At 43.4% G+C, this 13,572-nt stretch overlaps 1 protein-coding gene across 7 annotated transcripts in view; it reads right to left on the bottom strand.

Annotated features, from left to right (window-relative positions):
• The window catches only part of AFF1 (AF4/FMR2 family member 1), a 170,081-nt gene that overhangs the window by 50,208 nt on the left and 106,301 nt on the right, over nucleotides 1-13,572 (bottom strand). For all 7 annotated transcript variants that reach the window (XM_039540824.1, XM_039540825.1, XM_039540826.1 and 4 more), the window contains one exon: nucleotides 3,282-3,326. In XM_039540824.1, coding sequence (XP_039396758.1) covers nucleotides 3,282-3,326 — 45 coding nt within the window. The remainder of the gene's footprint in view (nucleotides 1-3,281; nucleotides 3,327-13,572) is intronic.

Raw genomic sequence — 13,572 nt, 5'->3', positions numbered from 1 at the left:
GGGTCAACCAGCAAACTCTGACTGCAACTTATCTTCTCTTTACTATTTACTTTTAAGCAAACCACTCAGATTTGGAGCTGAAACTGCCTCCACTGGCACCATTAAAAACTGAGCATTCACTGCTCCAGGTACCTGTGGTATGACTTAATCCTTCAGAAGCTGTTATCCTGAGATTAATAAATTTTAATGCCAGAATGGAGCCCTATGATCACCTTGTTTGATCTCCTACATAACATGGGCCATAAAATTTCACCCAATAATTACTGTATTGGACCCAACAACTCGTGGTTGAACTAGCACATCCCTTTTAGACAGGGGGAGTCAATATGCAGACCGTGGGCAAAATCTAGACTACCAGACACTTTTGAATGGACTGCTAAATCTGTTTATTTACTTATCATCACGGTGTGAAAAGTGTTTCTCTAAAGTCTGGACCTGATTATACCTTGACCAAGAAATTTGGACCTTGGAAAAAAAAATTTTAATTGACTACCCCTGCTTTTTAGGAATAGAGGCAGTCTCAATTTAAAGACTGCGCGACGGAGCTATTCAAAACGCTTTACAAACTGGCAAGTTTCAAGGATTTTCCTGTCACCGTTGGGGAAGAGTGTAACAGAGGCAAGCTGAATCCAGGAGGACTGGGCCCAGACTCTAGGAGGGAAACAATCCTGATGCAGTTCTAGCTCTTCAGAAATCCTTCTTCCCTTCTCACTTGCATTCCAGATATTCCCCTCCTCCCACCATTGCTAGGTGCCATCTTCTGGTGCTTGTTCCTGCCTGAGAAGCAGCAGGGTACAGAAGCAACTGGAATTGGTAGGGACTAGCAGGTAAGGTAGAGAATGAATAATGCCTCTTGTGGCACTCAGGGCTTATCTAACCTAGGATTTTAAAACTGTGTTGTTAGAAAACATTAGCTACTGTTCTAATTAATGTGTCTGAAAAGTCTAGTCTAGACAAGGCTCTGCCTTTAACACATGCTCAACTAGCTGAGTTGCAGCCTCATCTAGACAAGGCCTCAGGGAACATTGGGGTTCAAGTGGTTAGAAGAACCTGGTTAAACTGAGGAAAAATGGAACTTACTTAGCTCCTGTCCCTGATCTTCGAACCCTCAAGACAGTACTCATTCCAAGGTCTAAACATAAATTCATAGGGCTGGTCACTCTCTCCTTCTCACCCCAGTACTATTACTTATCTCATGTTCCAACAGACACTTCTGCTTTTAATAAACAAGAATTTCCCTTTTTCCCAGTCCATATTCTCCTCTTTCCTCAGCCTTAAACTCATCATTCTGAATTGGTGTCCTCGCAATTGTTCCTCACGGAAAAAAAGTATAACGCCAGGCACTGACTTCATTGGGGGCCAAAATGACTGACTGAAATTAGCATGGCAGAAAGATCGCTTCGAATACAAACATCCACAGTTTGACAAAGAGTTCACACAAATTAACAGGTAAATTATTCATGCGTAAGTGTTCCCCTTTGTGCCACAGTCTGACACAATCTTCTCTACCAGGAGCAACATGAGGAAAGCTCTGAAATGTCTCTTGCTTCCCAACCAAATCACATTTCAAGGAAGGATTTTAATGTGCAGAAGAGAGTTACATTTTAAAAGTCCACATTGTTATATCTGGCTCTACAGACATCCATTAAGGTTGTCTAGGGAGATTTCTATGCATGAGCTGGAGACAGAGTATTTTATAAACCTTATTATCATCTTTATGAGCCTCTTATCACAGCTAGCCTAAGTAAATGTGCGATCATATCATCATTACCTTTGTCCGCCTTCTCTTTTCACTCCTATCGTTTCATAGAATCACAGGAGTGGAAGGGACCTCAAGAGGTCATCTAGTCCAGTCCCCATGGCTGGACTAAGTATTATCTAGACCATCCCTGACATGTATTTGTCTAACCTGCTCTTAAAAACCCCCAATGATGGAGATTCCACAACCTCCCCAAGCAATTTATTCCAGTGCTTAACCACCCTGGCAGTTAGGAAGTTTTTCCTAATGTCCAACCTAAACTTCCCTTGCTGCAATTTTAGCTCACTGCTTCTTCTCCTATCCTCAGAGGTTTGTTGACTTTACTTGTTGCAACTTGTTTCAAAATTAGATTACAAGCTCTTTTGGGCATGGACCACATGTCTCCATACATTTGTGCAATGCCTAACACTCAGAATCTGTTATCAAACAGAAAAACAGTGTATTTCCTAAAGAGTGGGGGAAAAGGGTAGCCCTTATGCAATGGTAACAGATATTGCACCTGGTATTAAGTGTTTGTAGGATCGGATCTCAAATGAAACAGTGCCCTGATTACATCTTCTGGTTATGACTGAAGGGTCAGAATATTGAATCTTGAAGCAACATTGAGGGAAATGAGCGGTAGAAATATACATCTCTGATGAGAGCATTGGACCAGGGTTTAAAATCCTTGAACTGCCTTTTCAAAATTAACTTGACTAGCTTCTGAAACAAATACATTTTCATACAATAGGTAGGAAGATGCTACCACTTAACCCACCTACTGTCTGTATTTCACACTGTTCTACCACTTCTTATGAAATAGACCATCTTCTTGTGTGATAACCCTACGAGAAGTTTGTAGAGCCAAATGCGGGAATGCCCGGCTTCTGGACTAGCTTTGCAAGATCAGACCCTTAACTACCATGAATGTGGACTGGCTGAATGGCAGTATTCTGCATTGATCTGCAGAGGTGAGATCTCTAGTCTCTAAGGCCTTGTCTACACTGCCATTTTACAGCGCTGAAACTTTCTCACTCAAGTTTCAGCGCTGTAAAGTGGCAGTATACACAGTGCACCAGCACTGGTAGCTACTCTCCTCGTGGGGGTGGTTTTTCGCTGATGCCGTGACTACATAGCCACGTTAAAGCTTTATGGTTGCTAATGAAGACATACCCTTAGTCTCATTCTCTCAGCTAGCAGGAACTGGAAGCACTGATGAGTTAAACATCTTTGGGAAAAGCAGGCTTTGCATTCAAAACCAGCAACCATCTAATTAAAAGGCAGACTGGGTTGGTTTCATAGTATTTATATTATGTTGCTTGTAAGTCTTCTGTATTTTATCAGAGGCATTACTTTTAGATTCTGTTGGATGCACAATGAAACAATCCTGGTAATTGCATTGTGGTCTGATGCAACAGAAGCACAATACAATTTCTCCCAATTCTGCCTTTTAATGAAAGTGAAAGATAAGTTCAGGTGAAAAGAGACTCACTACACAAGTATCTGTCTTTAAACAACTGAAGAGTTGCAGTGGTGCACTCACCTTCAAAATTTCTTCAACGCAATGGACTTCATTGGGGAAGGTTTGCTAAAATATGAGAGAAAGAGAGAGAGAGAGTTCCATTAATTCACATGAACACTTTGTCTGAAATCAAAGATGAGCAAAGGCATTTACTGATCAGATACTATACATTTTGTGGAAGCTAGTAAATAAAACATGGATGAAACTAAAGATGTGCCCCCAAAATAGAGGTTAATACTAACAGTGTTCTTACAAAGCTGGGGCTTCCAGCTCCTTGCTGAAGGGAATGAGGATCAGGGTGGGGCAAAGAAAGGTGAGGCTTCTATCCATAAACAGCAGCATCTATTGGATGACTGGGAGCTGCTCTATCACAGCCATGAAGGAATGCAGTTTAGCCCTCCTGGACAGAGAATTGCCATGAATCATTGGTGTAGATAAGGAGAGGGGAAGGAAACATCCTATCATGCTCTCATTCAACCTCACTCTAGTTACTGCTGTGTTTCCGGCTAATGTTCATGTCTTCACTTCGGTGCGTTAGCTTTGCATTAGCTTTTTTTTGTGATAAACTACATACAGAGAGGAAAACCAAGCTCAGTAATTGGAGGCACTTGACTTGTTTGACCAACAGGGTGTCCCTCTCCCCGCAGCTTCATGACCTGCTTCGTTACCTTTACCACATCAAGTGCACCCAGACCTGCCAGGTAGCGTTAGAAAATTGCTAGCAGCAACACCGGACTGCGAAGCAGAGACAGGGCTGGGTTGATGCACAGACAATACAGGTGAACGCCTAAAGCCCCAACTCCTTGAGTCATGTGATTACATCAGACTCTGAGCTTTCATTTAAAGACAGTTTCTGAAAACCGTGACAATATTACCCAAGTGTAACTGATGTAGTGACGTCTGCCTCAGTCTGCAGACAGCCTGAAACAGCAGCTCTGTGGGGAGAGGGGGATGGGCAGCCCCATGCACCTCATGGTATGTTAACTCCAAGTTCCACTGCTCTGGTGGGTCCTCTCAAAACCACTCCAGCAGAGGACCCTGTGTGTGGCAGGAGGAGAGTGCAGTGGGCCTGGCCCACCCAAGGAGCCAGGCCCCAGCAGCTGAGGTAAGTAACATGGGTTCCCCTGCCTCTCTGGAGGCGTGGGGGACTCCTGCTACTTCTGAGGGAAGGAAGGCCCCATGTTGTTGCCTCTTCACTCCTCAGGGAGTGGCGAATGCCTCCTGCCACTACAAGGAAGTGGGAACAGGGTTACAGCAGGACAACAGAGCCTCAGGCCTGTGTTGCCGTGTTTCTTGGACTGATCTCAGGTGTGAATTGAGATCTGGGGCACAGTCACTGACATTTGCTAATTATCGAGCACAGAGCAGACATTATGGCTTGGGCACAGAAATTAGTTTGTTTTAAATATCCCGTTGAATATAGAGAGAGCACAGCAAGTAACAAAACCACCTAGCAGTATCCACAACACTCAGGCCAGGTCTACATTATAAACTTACATCCGTATACAGTGGAGTTGCATCATAGGCGCATTTAACTTACGCGATTTTAACTATACGCACTCGGCAAAAGAAACAAAAAAGAGAAAAATAACGATTTAAATATTGTACCTGTAGTGTGGGCAATTCTGCCCGCCATTCCGCTCAATGAGCATTTGACTATACGCGATTTTCTCCTTACGCGCTGACTTCAGAACCTAGCCCCCGCGTAAGATGCGACTCCCCTGTAACTATATTTCTCAGGGTCTGAAAAATCCACCCCCCTGAGCAACGCAGTTATACCAACCTAACTCCCAGTGTAGACAGCGCTATGTTGATGGGAGAGCTTTTCCCCTCGATATAGCTACCGCTTCTCGCTGAGGTGGATTAACTACGCTGATGGGAGAAGCTGTCCCGTCTGTGTAGTAATGTCTTCACTAAAGCGCCAAAGTGGTGCCACTGCACTGGTGTTGCGTTTTAAGTGCAGACCTGCCCTAAATGTGGATACAGCCAGGGAGGTGAAAGGAAGACAATGCCGCATACCTCTCAAGCACACGAATGCAGAAGGTACAGTACATACCAACTCAGCCAGCGGATGCACAGTGACACATGGTTCTGGTCTACAGCACACAGGGATGCTCAGTGGAAAAAAATTACTAGGAAGCCCTCTCATTCCAGCACCAAGATAGCAAAGACTGTGAAAAATGTCAACTGACAGGACAGAACACTGCTTCAAAGTATCCACCTGATGTCTGGCCAGAGAGAACAAGCCTGCATTATTTATGTGTATGTTTCTCATTTACTGTTTTCTATCCTAGTAGCAAAAGGCATCTTTTATACATACTGCCTCACACCTGCCTAGCATCAGCCTTAGCCAAAAAAAAAAAAAGAACAAAAAATATGAAATCAGGAAATTAATAAGCTCCATTTGTCGAGCAGCTGCAATCACCAACTTGGGGTTAAAACCAAGTTTTCACCCTTCATTGAGAGTGTAGGGATCAAACCAAAACATCTGGCTGTGAGTGTATTTATGGAAGGGAGGCGGCTAGGGAGAAGGATTCTCGAGCATTAACTAAATGAGGTCAGAAAGCTGCAGCTCTTGACCCAAAACACAGCTTCCTCCTGACCTCCACAGTCACCTGCAATAAAAGCAGCAAAGCTAGCCAACGAGGGGTCCGTCCTCAGTGCTGTCACTAGTAAGTCACTCTAACCTGCCCCAGACGTTCTCCATGTGTCACACTGTTCACAAGTGGAAGGGGCAAGAGCAGACACACTCCTTTCCCTAGCATGCTAAACAACGGAGACCATTTCCTCCTCAACCCTGTAAAGCTCACAATATGTCTACCCTCACGTACTGAAGATTTTACTTTTTCTCTGCAAAACAAACACCATGAGTTTGATTGTGATCTTTCTGACACCAATATACACCAGAAGTCACTCCTCCGGGTCAAATGAGTTACACAGATGAGACATCACTGATCTGAGTGTGTGTGTTCGTTCAAAAAAGCTGCAAAGAACTCTTGCATTACTGTGGTGGAGATTTAAACACATCACAGCTCACATTGCACAAAGGAGCTCTTCCCTTCTTTTTAATGTCAGCAGTTGTAACTCTGTAGTCCAACAGTCTAACTAGGCTTGGTCTACTCTAGCAACCTAGGTCAGTATAACTACATGGCTCGGGGGTGTAGAAAATCCACACCCTTGAGCGACACAGTTACACTGACCCAACTCCCTGTGTAGACAGTCCTATGTCGACAGGACAGCTTCTCTCGAAAACATAGCTACTGCCTCTCGGGGAGGTGGAGTACCTATGTGGATGGGAGAACCCCTACTGCTGGCACAGGTAGCATCTTTGCTGCAGCATCAGAGCAGTGGCACCACCGCTGCAGCATTTTAAGTGAGGACAAGCCCTTAGTTCCCAGTGTCACAACTGGGCAACGCCCCACGAGCTGTAAAAACATGCACGTCGTCACAATGAAATGCAACAGTCTCACCTGACAAAAAGGCACTTCTGAAAATATTCAGGTACAGCAGGGGTTCTCAAGTTTCATTGCACCACAACCCCCTTCTGACAACAAAAATTATTACACAACCCGAAGAGGGGGGACTGAAGCCTGAGTCCTCTGGCTTTGGCTTCGGCCCTGGGTGGTGGGGCTCGGGCTCCAGCCCTGGACATCAGCATGTCTAAGCCAGACCTGGTGACCAAATTAAAATGGGGTCGCGACCCACTTTGGGGTCCCAACCCACAGTTTGAGAACTGCTGTTGTACAGCCTGCAGCACCTGAGAGGACCAGTCACATAAGGGATTCAAATGATTGTTGAAATAGTGGACAGACAAGGAATTAGGTCCTCACCCTGGTTCAAGTATCGAAGTCCCTTGGCCTTTACAATATAGTAACTGAAAATCAAGTTGGCTTTTCCTGTATAGGATCTTGCTGTTTGAAGGGGTTAATTGGTGGCAAAAGTGAAATACTGTTAATGTGAGGCAGGAGGAAACCAACAATGGTCAGGTCTCTTTTCACCCTGGCTGTGAGTTCACACCCACCCCTTGATTAACTCAGTGAGGCCTGCGGACTTTGGGTTTTTGAGCCTGGTTCAGCTTTCTATACCGTAACTCCTTACTGTGAAATCATCAGGAGGATTCAGTGCAATTCTGTACATTCATGATTGCCAGCTGACTGTACAGCAGAGTACTCACATGCTAGCACGAGATAGGAGATACCTTCTCCTGGAATAGTAAAGAACATGCAGCTGAATCACCCATAGCACCAGAAAAAAACACTTCAGCACTGGGCAGTGACAGCACAGCACTGTTTTCTCTCTACTATACTTTATTGTGAAGGGATCTTACTTGTGGCTTCTAAAATATTTCACATTTGACTCTATAGCCATTACCATAAGAGTACAAGCAATTCTGGGGATATCAATCTGCTTTTACTCTTATGCTAATAGATAAATTCAAATGTAAAATAGCTACAGTAATGAGGAATTATAGGCCCCTGCAGGAGAATCTCCCCTCCCCCCACCTCCACCTCTGTAAAGAGAAAAGTCAAACCTGTGTTCTTGAGAACATTTTAGGTCAATGTACGTTGCCTTGTGACAGAAAAAACTGAAGGACGTGTTACACCAATAAAAGGGGCAAGTGGTAAAGGGAATCCGGTGGACATAGTGTACTTAGATTTCCAGAAAGCCTTTGACAAGGTCCCTCACCAAAGGCTCTTACGTAAATTAAGCTGTCATGGGATAAAAGGAAAGGTCCTTTCATGGATTGAGAACTGGTTAAAGGACAGGGAACAAAGGGTAGGAATTAATGGTAAATTCTCAGAATGGAGAGGGGTAACTAGTGGTGTTCCCCAAGGGTCAGTCCTAGGACCAATCCTATTCAATTTATTCATAAATGATCTGGAGAAAGGGGTAAACAGTGAGGTGGCAAAGTTTGCAGATGATACTAAACTACTCAAGATAGTTAAGACCAAAGCAGATTGTGAAGAACTTCAAAAAGATCTCACAAAACTAAGTGATTGGGCAACAAAATGGCAAATGAAATTTAATATGGATAAATGTAAAGTAATGCACATTGGAAAAAATAACCCCAACTATATATACACAACATGATGGGGGCTAATTTAGCTACAACGAGTCAGGAAAAAGATCTTGGAGTTATCGTGGATAGTTCTCTGAAGATGTCCATGCAGTGTGCAGAGGCGGTCAAAAAAGCAAACAGGATGTTAGGAATCATTAAAAAGGGGATAGAGAATAAGACTGAGAATATATTATTGCCCTTATATAAATCCACGCCCACATCTCGAATACTGTGTACAGATGTGGTCTCCTCACCTCAAAAAAGATATTCTAGCACTAGAAAAGGTTCAGAAAAGAGCAACTAAAATGATTAGGGGTTTAGAGAGGGTCCCATATGAGGAAAGATTAAAGAGGCTAGGACTCTTCAGTTTGGAAAAGAGGAGACTAAGGGGGGACATAATAGAGGTATATAAAATCATGAGTGATGTTGAGAAAGTGGATAAGGAAAAGTTATTTACTTATTCCCATAATACAAGAACTAGGGGTCACCAAATGAAATTAATAGGCAGCAGGTTTAAAACAAATAAAAGGAAGTTCTTCTTCACGCAGCGCACAGTCAACTTGTGGAATTCCTTACCTGAGGAGGTTGTGAAGGCTAGGACTATAGCAATGTTTAAAAGGGGACTGGATAAATTCATGGTGGCTAAGTCCATAAATGGCTATTAGCCAGGATGGGTAAGAATGGTGTCCCTATCCTCTGTTCGTCAGAGGATGGAGATGGATGGCAGGAGAGAGATCACTTGATCATTGCCTGTTAGGTTCACTCCCTCAGGGGCACCTGGCATTGGCCACTGTCGGTAGACAGATACTGGGCTAGATGGACCTTTGGTCTGACCCGGTACGGCCGTTCTTATGTTCTTATGGAATTGTTGCCAATGAATAGACTGCCATCATCTGCATCAGACACACATCAAAATGTTTACTTCACAGGGCTCAGTCACAAACTGTCCCAAGTAAAAATCGGCATTTATTTTCAGTGCCCAAAAAAAACCAAAAAAAACAAAGATAGAGCCACAATTTGGTTTTGAGAACCAAATTCTCCCCTGGTGCGGTGGGCCAGCACCAGGATTTCTGCATCACTTTCATGCTGATTCTCTGTGGGATGTAAGGGGTCAGCTAGCTAAACGGTCCTGTGGGAGTGTCTTAAAACCTCCTACACCCTGCAGAACCGGTCTCCCCTAATCAGCCTAGACAGAGTCTGAACAGAAGATGAATTTGTGGGCCCAGGACGGGGCGTGGATTTGCACTTAATAAGAACCCAGGGATCCTGGTGTCCTATACAACCAGCACAGAGGGGCTACACATGCTATTTCAGCCCAGAAGTACTGGAACTGCAATGTCAAGAGACTGTCAAGGCTGCCCTGCACCCTGGCCATGGGTTGAGGGAGGGGTGCACGCATGTGTTTCATTTTTCAGGCTGTTCTACTGTGCCCATCACTGTGGTATCTGAACCCCCATGAGTTCCCCTCCCTAACCTTTTCACGCCCCACAAATACAGAACTTGAATTTCTGGGCTTTATGTAGGTGGAGAGAATATTACTCAGAATGAAGAATGTAAATCTCTGTTTTGTTTCAACATGTTTCCTAACATTAAACCACCATTACCACCCAGAAGCAAGCACTTTCCTTGCCAGTTCTGTAGAGAGTTGGGGGAAAGGGAAAAAATAATTGTTGTCCAAAGAAGAGAGTTAAAAAAAACCCCAAACCCTGAAGAACAAAAAACAAACAAACAAACAAAAAAAACAATCAAGCAGCTCTGTTGAAGAATTGTGATTTCAGAACATTAAATATGACATATTATTTTCCATCCCTGTGAGCAGTTTTACAGACTTTAGAGAGAACACTGTAAAACTTTACTCTCCAAGTAAAACTAGATTTAACACCATGCATATTTTCTGGCTGACACTGCCATTTGTACAAGCTCCAACTAGGATTTCTTCACGACACGTTCATACTAAATTTCAATTAGGGAATGATGCAGACTCCTCAGAGAACCATACTGCCACCTCCACCCTCCACACACACCTTAGTTACATGCACAAAACCATAGGCATGGTGCCTACTGGTGAACTATATTTAAAAGCATCGAGCAAGTATGTGTGTGTGATGCTGGCAGACCAGGTTGTCAGCTCAAGCTGAGGAGGAGTTCCCCAGAGTTATTCTGGGTATCCCTGAGAAACTTTAGGGAAACTGGCAGATTACTATGACTCTGCCACCACAAGGAACTACAGACTGTGACTCACCTGTACATATATTTTACCTGCTTTTACCTCTCAATAACAACTCTCATTTCCTTTTCTTACCTAATAAACCTTTAGATAACCATAGAATTGGCTACCAGTGTTGTCTTTGGTGTAAGATCTAGAGTATCAACTGATCTGGGTAAGTGACTAATCTCTTAGGACTGGAAGCAACCTAAATGTGATGTGATCTTTGGTGTAAGGGACCATTTATCACTAAGTCCAGTTTGTCTGAGTGACAAGATAGAATGAAGCCTCTAAGGCAGGGTTTCTCAAACTGGGGTCGCCACTTGTGTAGGGAAAGCCCCTGGTGGGACGGGACGGTGTGTTCCGTCCGCAGGTCCAGCTGATCGTGGCTCCCATTGGCCACGGATCGCTGCTCTGGGCCAATGGGAGCTGCTGGAAGCGGCGCAGGCCGAGGGACTTACTGGCTGCGGAGCAGCGATCCGTGGCCAGTGGGAGCTGCGATCGGCCAGACCTGCAGATGGGGCAGGTAAATAAACAGGCCCGGCCTGCCAGGGGCTTTCCCTACACAAGTGGCAACCCCTGTTTGAGAAACCCCGACCTAAGGGGACTGTATGTGACTGCATGGTAAGACTGGTATAGTGATCCAGGAGTTCACATCTGGTACTGGCTGGGTGAAATCTAATTATAGAATATACCACCAGTTTGGGGTATCTGCCCTGTTTTCTGACAGTCTGCCCTGAGGTTACCACTCTCAGTTGTAAGCCACTCCAGACAACGTGACAATATGCATTTTCCATGAAGCTGGGGGGGGGGGGGGGTTACTACAGACTCAAATAAGATTTAAAAATGTCTATCTATGAAAGTGGTATCTGTAGTTATAGTAACTAGAATACTATTACAAGGACTAATAGTTCTCATGATTCATGGGGGCACAAGTTAATCTATAGCAGTAGGAGCAAGAAAAAATTAATTACTGTACCACTGTCCAGTTACAGTATGGGCATTTTGCTTTCCTCTAAAGCACAAGGTGTTGGCTAGTGGCAGAACCTGAATGCTGGACTACACGGACTAATAAAATGCTCCTGTATAGCAGTTCCTTTATTCAGTCCTCTATTGGTAATTTGAGGGTGGTTGTGGGTGCTTTTAGGACAGTGTTTCTCTCTTCACTAGCAGAGAGAAATAACAAATACCGGAAAGGATTTGGCTTTGCATGTTAAAAGCCAAACAAAATAATGCTATTGATGGGCTTAATCCAATGTACTTAAGCACACGAGTAATAGAAATCAATACTACTCCTCACACACTTAAAAAAAAGCTTAAATGCCTTACTGGATCAGAAACAATGTTCAGTGGTTTGCATGATCAAGCCCAATATATCTTCAAGCATTTCCCCATATGTAGAGTTAAAAAACCGTCATAGATAAACAGGAAAGCAGAAGACAGATGTTAAATAGTCTTCCTCTAAAACAGACTTCACCAACCCAGGGCAGGTGTATGTGTTGGGGGAGAGAGGGAGTCCCAAATTTAAGAAAGTATGTTAAAATAAATTCTGCACAGACCTACTTGACAGAGGATAGCGACCATATGGCGAACACCGCAGATTCAACTTGGTGACCAAGTCCATGTGCCTTAAAGACCACAGAGGTTGCTGGTGTCTCACACCTTGCACAACCCTGCTGGGCATTTTCAAGGGGGTCGTGAGGAGGCCAGAATGAGAAGGATCAAGGCACTGGCAGTCAGCTATGGCACAGTGCTATCTGGTGCACAAATGACGCACTGTAGCTGATCAAAAGTTCATCTGGCAACCGGTAACGGTTCAGTAATCAACAGAAGGAGTAATGAAGAGGAAGATACGACGTCAGTTCAGCTGGCATGAGGAGACCCTTTTGTGTTGACCTACCACAGCTAGAAGGTCATGGCAACAGGAATAACGCTGCTGCTTTGGAGGCTGGTGGGGGAGAGAGAAAGCTTAACAGCATGATAACCCAAAGTCTGTCATGCTGTTCAACAAATGGAAGAGATGCCTGAGGTCCCATTATCTCACATTCACTCAGCATTCCAAGAGCTTTTAAAACTGTTACTTTTTAAACTGTAACAAAATTTTCCAAGCTTGGGAACCTAAAGTTGGGCACCTCAATCCATATTTAGGGTCCTTTTAATTAAAAAAAAAAAAAAAAAAAGGCCTGATTTTGAGGGGTTGTGGAATTCTTAATATAAACCCCTCTGGGGTACATTTAAATGTTACATTTCTTATTTAATAGAAAGGACCACAATATTCTACAATTGTAATCCAAAACACTACGATTACATTATTGTGAACTGTACTGGACCACTGCCGTGGAATACTGTTATATTTTAATTCTTTCCATCAAAGAGATGTAGGCATAAAACAGGAAAAAAAGAAAACAATACATACGTTGCCAGGAGATACAAAATATATTTTAGAAAGATTGAACACATATTGCGAGAAGTCGGGAAAAAAGGTATTACAATACTTAGTCTGGAATTAAACTAACAAAATGAAAAACATTCAGAAGGTGCAATGGTTAATACACAATTGGTGCCAAATTATGAGGTATTCATCATAAGGTTAATTTTCAATACTAATTATTTTTTTTCATAGCTAGAAGATCTCTCACTATTAAATCATTAACAGACACACAACTGGGACATTTCTATACTTTTGTGAGATATGACACAGAATGTGACATACACCTTGTCCTCCTCCATCCTAAAATCCTAAAAAAAAGATATTTGCTACAATTAATTAAAAAAAAAGTCATATGCTTCACATAGATTAAGAGGTTCCTCTCCTCCCCATCCCACCACATCCATACATCTTTTAACTGGATTCCTTGCAAGATGTGCAATATACACAGTAGTTTAGAGCAGTTGCTGTCAAGACAAAACTGGCCATACATTACTTCACCAGTCACAGGGTGTCGTTGATGAAGCAAATGAGCACTTTTAAAGTTGGCAGCAGTAATAGCATACAGATTGTGCAGAGATCATGAAAGGAGATCTGGATGCAGATGTTAACTGGAATG

Source organism: Mauremys reevesii, linkage group 5, assembly GCF_016161935.1.
Source record: "Mauremys reevesii isolate NIE-2019 linkage group 5, ASM1616193v1, whole genome shotgun sequence".
Classification (NCBI taxonomy): domain Eukaryota; kingdom Metazoa; phylum Chordata; order Testudines; family Geoemydidae; genus Mauremys; species Mauremys reevesii.
The sequence above is the reverse complement of the archived record's forward strand: the minus strand, read 5'-3'. Positions and strand labels throughout refer to the sequence as shown.